Source organism: Leptonotus elevatus, chromosome 9 (assembly GCF_054856555.1).
Source record: "Leptonotus elevatus isolate MCC_2025b chromosome 9, RoL_Lele_1.0, whole genome shotgun sequence".
Taxonomy (NCBI): Eukaryota; Metazoa; Chordata; class Actinopteri; order Syngnathiformes; family Syngnathidae; genus Leptonotus; species Leptonotus elevatus.
In genome coordinates, this window is record NC_141247.1 from 8,612,269 (window position 1) to 8,631,986 (window position 19,718).

Below are 19,718 nucleotides of genomic sequence, written 5' to 3' on the forward strand. Positions count from 1 at the left end.
GAGGTTGTAATTCGTCACGTGTTCTCTGCTGGTTCTACCACCTTGCTCAATGGACTGTACACAGTTATTATTCAATCAAGAATTTAAATAAAGAAAAAAAACTGTAATTTTTAACAAAAAAACTGTGAGCACTTGGATTTTCTTCATGGACTCCAGTAAGTCTATTTCTGCTTCTGCAATGTCAAAGTCTGTACAACTCTAGTGCAATTACTTTTAAGGAAATGAAAGGAGCCACTTCCATTGGCCTGAAAGCTAGTCGGCTGTGTTCACACCCACAACAGCATAAAAAAAAAATCTAACTGCGCTCCTCTGTGAAAATACCAAAAGTTAGAAAACTCCACCCACAATTGAATCTACAATTTTAACGCGCTTTGCACTAGACGTGCATTGTGATTGAAAATAGAGCCTTTGGAGTTCATGTCAAAGTCAAGTCAAGTCCCATGAATATCAAGTCAAGCCTTCCAAAGTTTTTCGCCAACCAAGTTATAAAACCAGCAGTTTGAAAATAGATATATAGATAGATAGATAGATAGATAGATAGATAGATAGATAGATAGATAGATAGATAGATAGATAGATAGATAGATAGATAGATAGATAGATAGATAGATAGATAGATAGATAGATAGATAGATAGAATATTTAGATTCATAGGGTCACATCGATATCAATTCATCACTTTGGCTACACAAAATAATAATATCCTGATATCTTATACAGGATATCACTCTGGTACAGACAATAAATAATGTATTAACTTATGCAATAATTCAAAATCTCTTGATCTTTCAATTGAATGTTTTTTTTCTGCACTGCAGACTTATATATGCTCATCTCCCCTTATCTTTGCCCCAGCCATCATCCCCCATCCTTTGATTTCCCTTTGAAAAGCTACCTTTTTCCCCTCATCCTTTTAACCATCTTAGCGTTCACCTCACATGAAAGCAACTGGTGCTCTCATCACAAGAGATGCTGTTAAATGTTGAATTAGTGAAGGTGCGAGGGTAAGGACGGCTCACGGCAGCAGCCTCTCTTACCTGTTAAATGGTGCTGCAACCGTGTAAAAGTGAGGAAATGGGAATCTGCTGAGAGCAATTAGATCATTCACTGAACAGGTGGTACTGCATTCATTAGCACACACACCTCATGCTGTGTATATCTCTGTTCATGCATCCATAAATGTTGATGTGTTTGTCAGTGTCATGTTGCCTCATGTTCCTGCTGTGAAAGACTAAAAGACCTCCTTTTTAAATCCCTGTGCCCCCATGCTCAGGTTCCACAGTGCACCAAATTTGTAAATATTTATACTGATTTATTATTTAGTGTCTCTTTGGTAACATAACGGGGTGGCCATAGGAGGCTTTCATTGATTATTATAAAATTTCAGGGCTTTATATTCATGCCCAAGTCTAGCGCAGCAAGATGTTGGATATGACCCTTTTTGCTTATGACAGATTACAGCGTTGCTACGCTGCGCACGTTATGTACATAGTTTAGTCTTGCTGAGCCGTGTCTAACTTATATTTGTTGTGATAGGGTCACCATGTTTTGATTTCCAAAGAAGGGGCCCGGAAATACGTACATCATACTCAAAGATAGCCATACATTTGAACTATTTTAACGAATGCCTCCTCTCTATGGTTAGGAACAAAACAAAAAAAACACTCTTATTTGAAGGCTTACTTGACAAAGGAATAAATAATGATACAATGTTTATGATTTTTGTTTATTTTTCTTTTGGGTGGGAGGCGGTATTCAACCTAAGTTGCAACTATGTCTCCGGTTTGTGAGTGCAAATTACTACCAATGAACTAAACCTCTGAGTTTATTTCCTTGTTTGAATGCTCAGGAAGAGAGTTACATAAAAAGCTTCATTATATTTTTATACAAGGAATTCAAATTATGTCCAGTCGATAGGGTGTTTATTTATTTTTGTGAACATTTATGCCACACAAATGCCTCACTCCATAATGACATATCATATAATAATAATAATAACATTATTATTATTATTATTAATAATAATAATATTAATATTCATAATTTAATTCATTAAATTTGGAATAGTGATTATGTTCTACTACTGCCAATTACTACATCAATCATAATAATAATAAAAATAAAATCAATACTTGATATATGGTGACTTGTGCCACATATGGCAACTAAAGGTAATTTTTTAGACAGTCCTAGCCAGTTCCTCCAGAATTTCACGGACACTTTTTATGATTGTTGCGGGCTAAAATAATAATATATAAAATAAAACACCAATGTTATTAAATATACAGTGCTTAATGCTATCATGGCCAATATGCAAATTAGCAACTACTGCTAGAATCTGGCATATTTACAATTTAATTTGTTGTCAATGTGCAATGTCCCTTTCAAATAAAATAAAATAAAAATAAAATACTCCATTTCCTGCTCAAAATCATCAGCTTCCACTTGATCTCTCTGAAAAAAACTTTTGTACACTTTCAATTAAGAGTATGGTGATATATCTTCAGTTTATAATTCTACACATTTAAAGACATTTAGACAGTTAGTTGATTGATTTACATCAGAAACAACCCAACTCTAGGCTTGAATGATATAACTGTGACCATTTCCCACTTTAATTAGTTCGGTGCTCCCGACAGGCCTCGACTCCATGGCCTCCGTCCGTGTGATTCGCCAAGACTGGATATTTCTTTCAACACTTTTCACGTGTGAAATCACACTCGTGAAATTCAATTGTGGCTCTTATACACCAGCTGGTAGCTGGTGTGTAAGAGCCACAGCAGCCTGCTAGACAGAAGCAAACTTATCTTCAATGCAGTAACAAAGTGAACAATTTATTTCATATGTCAGGCAATCTAAACAGTGCAGTCAATGTTTTCTTCCTTCAATTGGTGTTTCACTTTGACCATATGTGTATGTTTGCACTACTCCAGTTAATAGGTCTGCCAATATGGGTTTATTTTTAGATTTAGCAATGTTATTGGTTATAGTGTTTTTGTTTTTAAATAAGATGGTAAAATTTGAGCACACATTCAAATAAACAATTTCATTTATTCATTTATTTTGGATCTACACCTTGAGATCAATTATCTCATTTTAGAAGAGGTCCAACATAATAAGTCAATAAACATACACAACATACATTTATGGTTGATTTTTGTTGCTTGAAAAACAAAAACAAAACTATTACATTGAAAATTTATCTATATAACACGTATTATATATTGACACTTGAAATGTACTGCTGTGCTAGTGTTGTTTTTCATGTTATGCAATAAATAAATGCTTCAGTGCACAATGCACAGGCACCCCAATCGACTCTATAATCTTACCCGTTGAAATGTGTCTCTTAAAAATCTACTCATTTGTCTTGCAGCTTTACACACAACCTTGGAGTTTGTCTGTGAAATCACCCAAAACAACCACATGGCAAATGAGCTAAACCGCTCCATGCCTCTCTTCCTCTTCCACAGTCTGTTTACCAGCTGTTCCGTGGATGCGGTGTGTGTCTGTGAGCCTGTGTGTGCGCGATCCTCGGTGTCATAAACAATGCTTTGTGCTTCTCAGAAATAGAAGTCATATTTGTGTGGTAATGTCTTGAATTGTGAGATATTTGAGTCATAAGCAATTGCAGTCTCCGGGGCACAGTGTGTCAGCTTGATGAGGGATGTCAGAGAGAGTTGTAAGACTCACTCAGTATACGGATAAACTATCTTGACAGTGGCGGTCAAAAGGGCAGCTTCGCATGCAGAGGTCAGATATGGGCTTCACAGAATAAGATCATACCCACCTGTGGTCTTTTTGGTTGGTAAGGGAATGCTAATAAGCTCAGTTGAGAAGTTGAACTGCAAATATTGGAAACACTATTTGGTCTAATGATGATGGCGGGGTTGGAAATTGGCATAAAGATTACAGTTTGGTGCCAAACGTGCCCACTGTGCATGGGGTGATGATGTGTGAAATATGTCCTTGGCTTGCATTTGACTTCATCAGCGCCAAGCATAATCGTGTTTTGCCTTGCAAAGAGAAAGGCGATATTGCAATCCAGGAAATCCATTTTTGGTCATTATCAAATATACTTTCCAAAAGCAAGTTAAGCAGCAAAATCTAGCCGTTTTCATCCATCTCAGGAGGCGGCCATTTTTGCCACTTGCTGACTGGAGATGACATCAATGTTCCTCAGGTTTCAGGTTACAACCAATCACAGCTCAGCTTCAGAAAACAGGTGAGCTGTGATTGGTCGTTGCTTGAGCCCTGGGCAACTGGGATGTCCATCTTCAGTCGACAGCAAGTGGTAAAATGGCCGCCCCCTGAGATGGATACAAATGGCTAGATTTTGCATCATAACTCATATTCCACAATGGTAATACTAATTAGAATGTCATGTTTAGACAAGTGAGGTTACATGTAACATATTATTGCCAAGAAATGTTTATGTTTATTGACTTACCACTTTAATCCTCCATAAAGCAGGAATTAGCCTGCTAAATAATACATATTGAGGCAATTCAGACAAACACAAACCTGGCACTTTGCTGTTTTTCACTTTTGTTGTGGAGGTATACTCTATGTGCCCTGCTGAGTGACATTCAAGTATTATTAAGTCAGCATGGCCTTGCTAGAGCAGCAAATCAAATTGTGTAGACTTTGGCTCAGAATTTTATGCATCCAAGAGATTTTAATTTTAACCTTGAGGAATAAAGCTTGACGTCAATATCTTGCAGCTTCATCGTATAACTCTAACCAATCTACTGACTGATAAACACACAAATGTCCTGTAGTCACTTTGCAAAAGTCCTTTGTTGGATTTAATCAAAATACTGTGACTGGAAGAGTTGTGCATAATTGGACACGTCTTAAAGTATGCACCATGTCTTTTAAATTAGGGGATGCAGATGGGATGGTCACAGCTTGTATGCCTTGTCGTGTTGTATCTTCATGTTGGGATATAATTTGCTAAAATGTATCCATAAACATAACTGTGGCCTATGCATACTTAGAGTAATGGAATTTAGATATTTATGCATTGTTGTTATACAGTCACTTCCTGTATGTGAGTGATTTTTTTTTGTTACTTTTGTCATTGTTTAATTTTGTAGGTTTAACCGATTGTCTGAACAGTATGACAATTATAAAGTACATTTTTAATAACATATCCTCTTTCTATGTGGAATGTGGCATGTCCAGTATTTGCCAGAGACCTAAGCTAAGGAAGAGCACTGCAGCTGTTACATTGTCACAAATGAGACTACATTACGCACAACAAAACATAAAACCAAAATCCTGAGTGTAAAAATCATGGTGTGCGCATGAATACACTGAAGCGTGTGTCAAGAGAGCAAAAGGGAAGTACTTAGATATTAGACATTGCTCTGCCTCAATGTAATGCACAATTTATATCAAGGCTAAATGGAGTACAGCACATAAATCCAGATTCAAACTAATTACACATCCTTATGAGGAGATTAAAAGGACAGATATCACATTGTTCATAATGATGACAAGGCGGCTTATGCTTCCATGTAAAACACAGACTAGACTGCCTCTGTAACCAAAACAGCATGACTCATGCAGTTTGAGAGAGAAAAGATAGTGTGACAGAAAAGAGCTCCAGGCTGTCTTTAATATTGGATGTGTGGCTGATGCACCCTAATGGCTTAGCATTGGTCTATCTGAGACCAGAATAGCTTGCTATCTGGGCGTGCATGTGTGTGTGTGTGTGTTCACACAAGTTTGCTTAAGTGTCTGACTCAAAATCAAACCAGTTGTTATAAATCGACACATTGTCATTAACTAGTGAACTTTTAACCTTTCCAATGTTACTTTTATTGCTTCAACCACTTGCTATTTCTCTAATATAGTGGCATCTTAAGATTTGCGAATTGCACATTTTTCAAAGAGTCATTTGACCAATATTTTGCTTTGACTTGCAAACGCAGACTTGTTAAACAAGCACTTTATGGTGGCACTGAACACACCTCTATAAGAAGCAATTTGGCAAATAGTGAACAATTCATCAACATAAACTTCAAACTTTTTAGTGCCTTTGCTGTCAAACTAAACAGAATTAAACCTTGTTTATTCAAAACAGCCAAACAACCGCCGAAAGAAATGCCCCGGCTAGTTTAGTGCTAATGCCGATTAGCATCTACGTTGCAGTGCTTTAACCCTTTACACAACGGATTGAACACAAATGTTTGCAAAATTTAGGCAGGCATTATAAAAATAGTCAGTCACATCCTCAATGTATACAATTTTTTTATAATGATGACGTCATAGAGTAGTTAAAATGACGAGGAGTGCCTAGTGGGATTCATAGTAACGCTTTAATTAATGTAATGTAAAGGTGGCCAAGGCAATACATTTCCATTAATTTCAATGGGAAAAGATGATTTGAGATGCAAGTGGTTTGAGTTACAAATGTGGTCATTGAACAAATTAAACTCATATCTCAAGTTCCTTTGCACTGTACTGTATTTGATGTTCTAAACCTTCAGAAGCAAGAATGAAATGAAAGTGAAAAAGGCAGTACAACAGTGCTTTATTATGTTTACACACATTTCTTAAAACCTTACATCACTCACCCTCAAAGAGACACATGCATTACACACACTTGGACCCTGTTAGATCTTCCTATGCCCGGGTGTTGGCATATTATTATCACAGACAGACAGAGAGGATGCAAGATATGAGGATTGCAATGCTCTAATAGTATTTGCCCTCCCCTGCTCTCTTTTTCACTCAACGTTTGCTCTGTGTGTGCGTGTGTGTGTGTGCATGTACGCATGTGCGAGTATGTTTGAGTGAGAGATAAATGGTTGGTAGTGGAGAAAGCAAAGGACAAGATGCAGAGGTTTGTGTTTAGTGATGAGGGGACCTGTATGACAAAAAGAAAGTGTGTGCCAGTGTGAAAGGTGGCTTTTCATTCATTTCATGCTACAACATTTAAAAACATTAACAACAAAATAGCTTGAGACATTTAAAAACAACTTACAGAAATAAAAGGTGACTTAGTAAAATTGAAGTGCAAGAAAACTATTTTGCAAAATATATTTTTTAAATGCTTTAAAGGGATACTTGACACATTGAGCCATTTTCAGCAGTAACAAGTTAATATTTTGTCCAGAACGAGTTTGATAACTTAATTATTATTATTATAAAAAAAAAAATTATTATGTTTTTTTTTTTACTCAATTTTGTACCTGCTATCGACTGAAGGTGACATCAACGACCAATCATGGTCAAGTTTGCTGACCAAACCCAGAAAACAGGTGAGCCATGATTGGTTGTTACCTACTTCCTCAGCACAGTTGCAGTCCATGTATGAAAAGTGCTTCATAAATAAAGCTTTGATTGATTGATCTTCAGTCAACAGCACGTGGAAAAATGAGTTTTTAAAGGTATGAATTATATGATAACCAATGACGTAATCAACTTAATTATGGATAAAATACTAACTTTTTATTGCGGAAAAGAGCTCAATGAGTCCAGTATCCCTTTAAAATACCTTGATCATATTCCTTTTGTATGCAGCATAGCAGCTTAATGCTGCTTCAACATGTTTGGTTTGAACTCTGGGCTCCTCTAATTGACTCGAGTCAGCAGACCTCAGACCTCTACTAGATTTATATTTAATCAGCAATTCTTTAATGTATTCAAGGAAAGAGTTATTTTGTGACCAATTGAAGTTTTGAGTCTGATTGAATGGCCATGACATGTGAGGTCCCTCAAGAGTCAGTCCTTGGACCCCTTTTGTTTAGTCTGTATTTGAGTGTACATTTTCAGAACTTTCATTTTGACTACCATGGCTTTACGTAGATGACGCACAGCTGTATCTTGCAATGTCCCAAATGACAGCAGTCCATTTAGGTGTAGATCACTGTGTAAAACAAATAATTTACAGGATAGACAAACATTTACTAACCAAAACAAAACTGATTACTGAAGTAATTGTTTTTGGCAATAAAGAAAAGAGGATTGTCGTTAGCAAACACTTGGAATCACTGTCTTTAAAAACCAAAGACCAAGTCCGAATCCTTGGTGTGATTAGAACAGGGGTGGCCAAGTTCGGTCCTCGAGAGCCACTGTCCAGCCTGTTTTCCATGTCTCCCTTCTTCAGCCCAGCTGAATCTAATGATCAGCTCATCAGGACGCTTTGCAGAAGCATGATAACGATCCCGATCATGAATCAGGTGTGTTAGTGGAGAGAAACATGGAAAACAGGCTGGATAGTGGCTCTCGAGGACCGAACTTGGCCACCCCTGGATTAGAATCAGCAGCAGTCATATCAATCAAACACTAAAACAGTAGCTGTTAAACATATCCTGAATATATTTTAAACTTAGTTGTGCTACTGGTCTATAGATCACTGAATGGTTTATGTCTTCAAAGTATGACCTGGATCATTTTAAGACTGTTACATTTAGTCTGACTCAAGTTTCTAATGTGATCTATGATCAACTGTATCAAATGGTGCACTGAGATCCATTAAGACTAGAAGTGACACCTTTCTTGAATCAGGGTTCAATCTGATATCATTTAGCACTTGATATGAGCTGATTCTGTACTGTGATGAGGTTGGAAATCTGATTGAAATTCATCAAAAAGTCCATTTTTGTTCAAGAAATTGTTGAGTTGATTAAAAAGCACTTTCTCGTCAATCTTGATGAAGCAGGGAAAGTTTTAAGATTTTTTGGGGAAGTGGCTTGACAGCACCTACTACTAATATTTTTGAAAAACTCAGATGGTGTTGAGTCAATATCGCTCGTTGAAGCTTTCAGCTGCTGAACCGTTTCGGCCACAGTTTTTTTTCTTTCCTTTTGCCGATCAACTGTGTCAAATTCATGACAGACATGGCAATTGAGCTCTTCCTGGGTGATTTTAAGTGTTGCATCATTTTATGATTTGATTTGTAGTGATATTTGACCTTGTGGATTGCACTTTTCCTCAAAATTTCCTCTTACACTGATGTGGTTCTGATGTTGCGGTTCAGTGGTTCTGTGCAGCACTGTATCACAATGTCAAGCAACTATTAATTGACAAGGGCACAACCCTACTTCAAACATAGCATTATTCATGTAAAAGTCATATTTTGGCACTCAGGACTGAGGCTTGTTGGTAATCAGGTGCCTCAGTAATTTCTGAGGGTTGAGGTTTACAAATGCAGCGTTGCAGTTCACTTTTTGCAGTGTATGTAAGTTTTCGATTGTACAAATCCGATTTTACGTCGCGGAATTTTCGTTGTACGCAGGACTATACTCAGGCTATGTTACTGCTGACTCGTCGCAAAGGAAGAGTTTGTAAAAGACAGATAATTCCAAAGTTTGGGATCATTTTACACAATAATATGCTATATGTGACCTCACTAGTCTAAACATCACATTCTGATTAATTTTACATTTGTGGAATGAGTGGAATGGAGTTATGAAGCAAAATCCAGCCATTTTTATCCATCTCAGGTGGCAGCCATTTTGCCACTTGCTGTCGATTTAAGATGACATCAATGTTGCTCAGGTCTCAGGTAACAAACAATCACAGCTCAGCTTCAGAAAACAGGTGAGCTGTTGATGTCTTCTTAAGTTGACAAGTGGCAAAATGGCCGCCCCCTGAGAAGGATAAAACGGCTGGATTTTGCTGCTTAACTCATATCCCACTAATGCAATATTAACCAGAATACCGTATTTAGACTAGTGGATCGACATAGAACATATTATTATCACCAAAAAAAATGGGCTGACTTCCCTTTTAAAAGTATGATCAAATGCAATGTATCTATTGCAAAACAGAATTGACTTACACAACCGCCTGTTTATGGTAAAATAAACATTGTTAGCTAGTTTAATGCAGCATACCACTGCTAGTGAGAAGGAAATTGCAATCCCTCCACAGGTGGTCAAGGAGGGAGACAGCTGCTGGTGCCCTTTCATTGGCTTTATTGAACAAACGGTAAGAAAACAAACACCTAAGAAGAACGTCCATTTCACAAGCTCCAATGGCTAGAACTCATGCCGAGTAACTCAACACGCAAACTGGCTAATAGATTAGCCAGTTAAGAGCCAATCAACTCTACACTGTCATTGGTCTGATTAAACATTTCTTTAATAATACAGAAAAGTGTTACTAATGAAAAATCAGAAGTCAGGCCTTATCCAAATGGTGCTTAACTCACAACTTGAATGCCAAAGGAGGCGTTGTACTCTATGTTTGGATAAGAGGCAGTGCGTGAGAGAGCATCGGTAATTAGACAAGCTAGGAGCGTTGCTATTTGAGCCACGGGATGACAGTATTCAGTAGATCCATGGCCTCGTGCTCCAATGATGAGTCATACACTGTCATCCAGTGACATGATTAAGTTTATATAACAAAAAGCACAATGTTGTACAAGCAAACCACTCATTATTTCCCTAATATAGATGAAGTGTAAAATGTTGATAGTGGCAAGTGGTATTTGACCAGGGGTAGAGCATTTGAGAAAATGGATAAATGGCTTTGAATGATAAGCTTAACCTTTTTTACCACTGTACCAATGCTCAGGCCCTTAAAGACTACATATATATTTTCCCTCATTCAGTGTCAGTAAAAGGGCAACGGAGGGCTTGTACAGTAGCACCCTATAATGTAATAATTGCCTGAAAATGCACTTGCACTCAACTCCATCAAAAATGTCAGAAAACCCAATAATGTAATAATTTCATCAATTATGTACTGTAGGGAAAAAAAGACTGATATTGCAATACTGTATAGTACATTATAGGCAATTTGTTACATTTTGAGGTGGACCCCCCCTCAAAACTGATCATATAAAATTTGACAGATAATGTCATAAAATGTTCATTTTCAGTCCAAAGTTATAACTTTTGTGTTTTGAGAATTCTAAGACTGTTACATTTAGGGTTAAACCATCTCTGCAGAGTAAAAGTAAGCTCCGCCCACTTGATTAGAATTGCTCTGCTGCAAAGACTTCTGAGATATGATATAATAATACATGATAAAACAATGTAATAAAGGTATTACATTATTGATTTAAAAAATCATCACAAAATCAGTCCGAATTTATTAGATTTTTGGTGTAATTATTATTGGGTTTTATTACAAATTTGATCAAGTTAAGTGCACTTTGTTTTTTGTTTTTTTACATTTTCATTTGCTGTTATAGTAAACAATATTTTCTCATTTTGGATACAGCAAATACTTGTTTTGTTTGTACAAAAACATTTCTTGCATTAGTGAGCAACAGCATATCGCAATACAAAATACCTGAAATAATATAAGGGTACAGTCATTGGCATCGGGCGGAAATCTTTTATCTCCAAATCCATCACAAACATAAAGAAGAATGTTTGTAGATCCATTAACATTACATTGTCCTATAGGAATCAAGTCATTTTCAGCACTTTTAACAGGGGGTCTGACCAATAGTATTGATTTGTGAAAACAACAACAAATTTGGACATGGCAGGTTTCGGCCTGACACCCGCCGATATTAAATACGTTCATACTAAATACTGAGGGACTGCTTGTCCTTGAATATCATACTGCATGGAAAACAGAAAATTAGGATGACGGTGGGTTGTTGTTTAATGACAATAGCCTGTGTCCGTAGACTTGTGAATTGTTTTCACTATTGGCTTGAATGCACATTTACCCACGTTTGGATGCCCCTTTATTTCGATGCTCGAGGCCCTGCCCTCTCAGCCCTCCTCTTTGCACGCCACTGCACCGAGTAACATATGCTGTCAATTATTCTTCATCTACATGCTTTGCGCATTGCTTTTCTCACTTCAGCGTAAGCCCAAACACAGCCCCTGTGTTGTTGTTTGTGTGCTATGGCTTTGACCTTTGCTCGGCCGGAACTAATTGGACTCTGTTAGTCACTGGTGATATGCTGCTGTGATGATGTCACCAGTGTTTCCAAACCTTTATGGAGCCAAAGCACATGTCACTGCTCACAGCCAAATAATACATTAAAAAAAAGTCACAAAAAGTATATTTACTGAAATGGTGAAATCATTTACGCACACATTTACTTACTGAGTGTAAAACCAATCTGGGCCATGCCATGATTTATTCTGATGTATGAATTGCAAGAGGTGGACAGAGAGATTAATTATGTATGGCTTTCAGTTATCTAGTAGAAGAATGTTCCATTGTTCTGCCTGTCAGTTAAGTCTTGCACAAATAGATGAACAAAAATATGTTTGTTGTAATTTGCGATTTCCAGACCAGTTAAGTGAAATTGAATCATTTTCCACAGTGTTATGAAAGTTACATACCATTCAAATGATTCTGAAGCTTTTTTCTTTTTCTTTATTAAAATATTTACTCCACATGCAAACAAATCTTGGTTTCATATCATTACTAAAAGAGAGATATTCTTCTTTCAACTTCAAGCAATGAGAGGCAATACTTGCAAAACCTGCAGAGATCAGTAACATTCTGCAATCCAATAATATTGGGGTTGTTATACTTTGGAGTTCTCTACATTGGTCTCTTGCTACTTAAAAATCCACACAACGTCTTTGATGCTAAATAACTATGGCTTCCATAGCAAAAGCATCTCATGCACCGTCATAATGTTCTTAAGTGTTCTTCAGAATGTGATGTGATTTCACTGTTGAAGCCGCAGTATGTGTCCCTGTTGTCATATTTCGGAAAAACACAGTGGAATGACTGCTAGCATGTCTTGTCTTCTACAATTTTCTTTTCATTTGTGAAGTGTACCCTGTATGCGTGAGTGTGTGTATGAGCCTGAGAATATCAACATGATTCCAAACAGTTTGTTGAAAGGCTGTGCGTTTATGCGCGCGCATGTGCATGTGTTTGAGACCTAGATTTCCTAAAATACTAAATTTATAAAATTGTCAGATCTGCTCAGAATCTCAGACCAGTAATGCTGTCATGATTTGTGTTTGTTTCGTTTTGGTGTAGTCATTTGATTTTTATCTCCACACGTCTATTACGTAAACAGTATTTTTCTTGAGGCTGTACAAGCTAGTGACATTTTGAACATAGTTTCTTTATGTGAACGATATTACAACCATTTCAAAATTGTTAAAGTTTATTTTGTTTGCAGATGACACCACTTTGTTTTATGCCGGGAAAAATGAGAATGAGTTCAAGAATATTAGGAAGTGGTTCAATGCTAACAGACTGTCTATAAATATTAGTAAAGCCAGATTTATGATTTTCAGTTGTAGAAATATGGATGTTGAAGCAACACTGACTGTGCCAGGCATTGAAATAGAAAAGACTAATGAAATTAAGTTTTCTAGCTATCATTGTTAATGAACATTTAACATGGAAAGCGCATATAGAATATGTCAAATCTAAGGTGTCACAAAGCGTAGCTGTGTTACACAAGGTTAAATAATCAGTGAACAAGAATGCTTTTTTATTGTTATATAATTCATTGATTGTTCTATACCTGAGCTATTGCATTGAAGTGTGGGAGTGTGCAGCCAAACCCTACACTGAATCCATCTTTCTTTTACAGAAACGTGCTATTCGTGTTGTTTGCGGTTGTGGATACAGAGACCGCACTCACCCATTATTTATACTACTAAAAACTTAAAAAATGTAATGAATTGATGGAGTTTAATCGCCTTAAAATATTGTACAAAGCCCATCATGAAATTTGACCAGTTAATATACAAACTAAATTTATAAAAAAGGGAAAGTGAGTACACATTAAAAGGAACAGGCATTTTTTCCCCAAACCTAAATATAGAACAAAACAAAAAGAACAAAGTATTTCAACTCAAGGTGTCAGTTTGTAGAACAATCTGGATTGTAAAACAAAATCTTTTCAGTCGATTGGTATTTAAAAAAAAAGCATAAAAGCACAATTACTGGAAAAAATATATATAGCACAAGGACACACAGTTGAATTATTTTTGTTGTAACACTGAAAGCGCTCATTGTCTCATTGTAAATTTGTGTTGATGTTTTTGTGTGTGTTTTTTTTAGTTGATTAGGAGCAGACAAAACAAGTTTTACTTCTTTCTGTCCCCTTTCATTTATTTTGCTTTACTTTGAATTTGAATACTGCTTTATATTGTCCTGTCTTTTAAAAATGAATGAATGAAACGTTCAGCTCTGTTTCTTGTGTCTGACAATCAACTCCCTCAAGCCACACGTCTTGTCGAGGTGTGCCTTGTTGTCTTGTCAATTTGTTCATATTTAATTCCCTGTTTTCTTTCAGTCTGCATCAGATCATTGTTGAAGCAAGTCATGTTTCTGATTTTGTCATGTTACCTGTCGTGGTGTTTTATTTCCTTGTCTGTGTTTGCTACTTTATTAATTTAGTATTTAGTATTTGTTTGCCTTTTGGTGTTTTTAAAAAAACAACATTTTTTTTAGATTGATCCTACCTTATTTGGAGTTCTTCACATTTGCCACCATCAAAAAAACATTACAGAATGATCTGCCAAGGACTAAGTACAAATTGGCAAGACGAGGCACAACTGGACAAAATGCGAGTGGCTAGAGGGAGCTGGTTGGTGGACACAAGGAAAAGGGGTGTCAAGAACAGGTGCAGATGAAAACCTAATGAGTTGTTGACAAGACTTGAAAAAGAGACCTAGGGAAACATACAAAAGTGTGAAACTGTCAATGTGGAGTAAACATCTTTGACTGGCGAATACGTTCAAATGTTTTTAAGTACGTTCAGCGTACTTGCTATTACGTTCAATCAGTCACAAATATGCTCACATACTCGCAAATACATTTAAACGCACTTGTAGGATAAATGCTGCATATTTTCCCATAATGCCACGAGGTATCGCACATGTGTGAGTGAATTTTGTTCTTTATATTTTTAAGCATTGGCCCTACGTTAAACCAATATGTTTGACAATTGAGTAAATAACTTTGTTTGTTCGTAACGTGTATGATTTATGTGTGCTGTGTATGATTTAGGATTGGTTTTTTTCCCCCCATAATACAATGCGGGTATAGTATTGTGCAAGCGAGTATTATGTGAAAATATGCTACGTTTGTAATATTTAGCCTACAAGTACCTGCAAACGTATTAAAATACGTTTGAACGTACTCACAAATACTTTTGAGCGTACTCGCTAGTCAAAACTAAATATAGTCGAAACAATGTGAAAGTCCACAAACACACATCATGACATTTAATGTCTTTCTGTTTTGCTACTTTGGTTTACCATCTAAAACAGTTTGGTTTTGGCATTACTCTATTTTCTTCATTCACAGAATATTAACAAAACTGATGCATACAAACAGAAAATGTGGCAATGTTTGGATACACAAAGCACAACGTTGAAGAGTATGGAAAAAAACAAAACAAAAACAGTGGATTCCTGCACTGCATGTGTCTGTGTATGTGGTTATATATGACTATCCATATGTTGAGCTGAGTTGCTCATTCCACAAATAGGTAGTCCTTAAAAGTACTCTATTACAAAGGTAAATAATGCAGCTTTTTAGTGCTATTGAATCAAAGGCAGAACTTTCAGGTCATTAAGTTCAATTAAACATTTATTACAGTTTGTAACACACGTTTCTCAAAACACTAACGCATTCCTTCAAAATGAACACACAAACCTGAAAACCTCACACATGAAATGCTAGACCTGACACTCCCTTTTCAAATCTCTTACCTGTTCACAAAACGGAACTCGTGTTCTCATTTGATACACACAGCCACATTCTTGAATGACACACACACACACACACTACCAAGCATTCACAGCACACTGAAGTGCAAAATTGAAAACCCAATTATAAAAATGCAACACACAATGTGAATGGCAATGGCTCACGAGAATGACCAATTTTTCCTTTTAGAAAATGGCTGTGTTGGCCCACTTCGTCAAGCATAAAATATCACACAAGTATGCAACAATTCATTGTTTTATTTACAGTGTTTCAGTGCACATGCATTTCTAATGAAAATGCATGTAAAAAAGAAATGGGGGGGAAAAAAGTCAAAAGGTTATGTTTGCCTCAAACACCCTCACAGGAGGAATTACACCACATCAAGTCTCCTGTTTCTATCCGGCCGGAGGGCAAGGCACCTCTGCATGGTCTACGGAATATTGCCATGGTCTGCAAGGATCCTCGTTTGGATTTGCTTCAGTGCGATGGCATTTTTTTCCCTCACCATGTTTCCCAATTTCTGTCTCCTGCTCTGCAGAAACAATGCGTTGTTGCCTCCCGCCCTGATAAGTTTGTCCTTCAGTCCTGCAAATTACAAAAACTGTCAGCACACGGATATGCAGTATTACACTATTATACCGTAGGGAACGCAAGGCAAATAGATTTACCGTAGTACCTGTTTACTATTCTGAAGGTCCTGATGATGCCAGCTGAGGTTTGGCTGGACTCTCAGGCCAGCCTCTCTCATGCTCAGACCATGATTCAGGACGGATCTGGTCAGAAAGTTTTGCTCTCCTCCTCCTACCTCTTCCTCCACTCACTCTTACCCTTCTTCTTCTCTGGTTGTCGTTGTCCATTGTTCAATGTTCACCAAACAAAGCAGAGGCTCAAGGCCCTTTTATGCTGCAGTTCTCCTGATTAAAAATTGCTCACCAGACCTGGGTGTTTTGCAAGAGATTTGCATAGTTGTGTGTTGTGGGTTGATGCTTTGAGATTTCATTTGGGGTGTGTGTGCAACAACTGACCATGGTGTGTACAGCTTTGACAACAAGCGGATGTGTAATTGACATCAGAGTGTAAAGAAGGAAAGTCAGAGTCTAATGCAGATAAGGGAGTGTTTAGATGTGGCAAATTGGGCCGAGCCATTACTACTTGTACTTGAAGTGAGGGTTTTTGCAAACTGTGCCATATTATCGAGTGTTGTGAAAAACTGTAAACACAAGCTTCTTTTTTTTATTTTGCTTTTTTTTTTACCGTGTCTCCTTTCTTTTTAATGGTTCAAACTATGTTTACCTCAATAGATTCAGGTAGGGCAATCATGCTGCAATATTGGTAAGGTCATAAATACTGCTATACTGAATAAAACATTTTTCAAGTAAAATATACTGGGATGTGCAAGGTGGCCATGGTCAGAACCCTGTCGACATTTGAACTGTTGGCATTTTTGTGATGATGCATGATGTGTTACTGTATGTAGAACAACATTTCTGTCGTGTTTGTTCTAAAGGTCCCAGTGGAGAGGAGAGCGATGAAGACTTCACTCTTTCTCCTCCTCATCCTTGCCCTCCTTGCCTCAGGAGCCAGCGATGATGTCAAGTACATCTCCAAGAGGAACTCTGGTAGGATGGAGGCTTTCTATTGGTTGTTGCCCTCGAATCCTATGCAATATGTTTTGGCTCGGTGTTTTGTTTCATTTAATTCTGTCATTTGCACGCTCACATGATGGCATTCTTCTCATTTTCATCCTATTTCTGGTCACTCTGAGTATTTCTAGTTCTGTAATGCACTATATACTGGAGCTCCCCCCTTCTTACTTGTATCCACTCTTACAGTTTCAGATGTCCCTTGTTATTTTTATTGTTGCTGGAATCAGACATTTTTTAACAATTTCCACTGTTTTCATTTAACCTCTAAAATGAAACATCAACAACTTAAATATTCATTATTTTGTTTATTACTTTAGCTTTATATTGCTGCTAGAATATGCATTTTTACTCTGATAATTTTTTTTTAACATAAGTCTAGACATGGTGTCTGCCAGTAAGAAGCTGTAAAGTTACGCTTCTTGTCCCATGTTTCCCCATCAAATGACATAATTGCACTTGCATTTGGTTGCTTTCATTTTCATGCTCACTTTTGAACAGAAGTCAACAAAAGAAATTGAGGCAAGCTTTTCAGGCCACACAAAACGGTATGGACAGTTGACATGTGTGACAGAGTACGGATTTCAATTTGGTGATTTTTTTTTTGTGACTCTCCTATTTAGTTGACTGATGGAATGCTTTGCTGTATAATTATAGCAGCATTACAATTGTGCACCCCTGCTGAGCCTTGGAAAAGGATGAAAGCACACACAAAAAAAAAGATTCAATAATTTTGGAAATGCTGGCTATGCAATTAATTAAATCTAGTTAAAATTGATTCCCCTGTAATGTAATCCTTTCAAACATTTGTGCTTGTTAAACAGAGTGCTCCACGATCACACAGAACACACACACGCACAGTAGAATGAATGTGGCTCAACTCGGAATTGCAAACATTATGGTAGGCTTAAAAAGCTAGTTTGACATTGACCAAAAACTTCATTGGGTTCTACAACTCTACCAAAAAGTATTTCATGTACAGTTAAAGTGCAAATACGTCTCTGACAGTATCATGAATATTAGTGTGTTTGTTAAGGCAACTTCTATGTCACATCAATTGTGTTGCATCTGATTAAAAGCACAACCCGTTGTTAAGGCATGATTCCCCGAAGCTGTTCTGAAATGTTTTTTCAGCCAAAGAGGCACATATGGATAAACCCCTCAGGACATATAGCCTACACCGCTGGAGTTTCTGACAGACTTTCATTAACCGTTAATTTAATATCCCAGCTTGAAAAATGGTGTTTTCCCCTTACTTCCTCTACAATGTCAGGGGTCCAAGTCAGGCTCTCAGTAGAGCCTTCGGCAGGGATGTAATGACGTAGTCAGGGCGCAAAAAGTCAAGCTTGAGTTGATGTTTTTGTTCTGTTTTAGAGACATATCCTACTTCACTTACTGCACTAGGCTTGACCTTCATGTACATGAACGCCTCCTCCGTCACACTGACTTGCTCTGTGTGGCTGACTGACTTTCTTTTCATTCAGCTTTTCCGTTTGTGTGCTTGTGTGGGTCAAAACTGTGTAGGCGGTGCGCCGGTAGGACTAGTTTGGTGTTGTCAATACGTGTTCTGGTGTGATTTCGGACCTACCTGCGTGTTACAACCTTCCGCTTCATGATTTTGTTGGTGTACTTGTGTTTGTTAGGACTGGCGGTGTGTACTCGCTCCGCATGCTTCCATTTGTGTGCTCTTTTGAACGTGTGTGTTTATGTGTGTGTGGGTGAGGTGTGCACAAAGCAATTACATGATCAGAGCAGAGCCAAGCGGACATTTATGTGGGCGACTGCTACATGCAGCCAAAGATAGGCTGCGAGATCTCCTCTCGCTCACTGCTTGTGAGTTTTTAACTGGACGCCATGTGGACAGGAACTACAATTTCCTCGTGTCACTTTCCCCGCTCTGCTATGATGCAGCAAGCACTGCAGCTAAAAGGCGACACGCCATGATAAGAAATAGGTGTGTGGGCTAGAATTGTATCTGAGGAGGAAAGACTTCTAAAAGATAACACTGCACAATATATGATCAAAATATCCAACCTGCATGTTTGTATTTGTTGGTTAGCTTGTCAGAAATACTGTATATGCAATGGAAGCTTCTGTATGTATTGCTCAAGGACACTTTAGCATTTGTGATGTTTTTTTGTGATCATAATCAATCCCAATGATACATAAAGGGAAAAGTGGGTATATCTGCTGTAAATGGCACTTAACATAACAAGTAAGGAAGGGTGAGTGCCGATAGCAGGTATCAAGGTTTTTCAGGTATTTCTACGTCACTTTACTCGAGTATGGGCCGCCCCCCTTGTGCTGGTTTTATGATCAGAAACCATAAATGAGAAGAAAAGAAAATTGGCATTCATTTCATGCAATTTTAAGGGAAAATTCTATATTTGAGAGTTCCCTGAAATGTAAAGTGCATTACAGATGTTATGTATAATAATAATAATAATAATTATT

At 37.4% G+C, this 19,718-nt stretch overlaps 1 protein-coding gene across 2 annotated transcripts in view; it reads left to right on the forward strand.

Moving 5' to 3' along the window:
- The window catches only part of il1rapl2 (interleukin 1 receptor accessory protein-like 2), a 278,122-nt gene that overhangs the window by 40,038 nt on the left and 218,366 nt on the right, over nt 1-19,718 (forward strand). For both annotated transcript variants that reach the window (XM_086084960.1, XM_086084961.1), the window contains exon 2: nt 17,129-17,240. In XM_086084960.1, coding sequence (XP_085941086.1) covers nt 17,150-17,240 — 91 coding nt within the window. In that variant the 5' untranslated portion in view covers nt 17,129-17,149. The remainder of the gene's footprint in view (nt 1-17,128; nt 17,241-19,718) is intronic.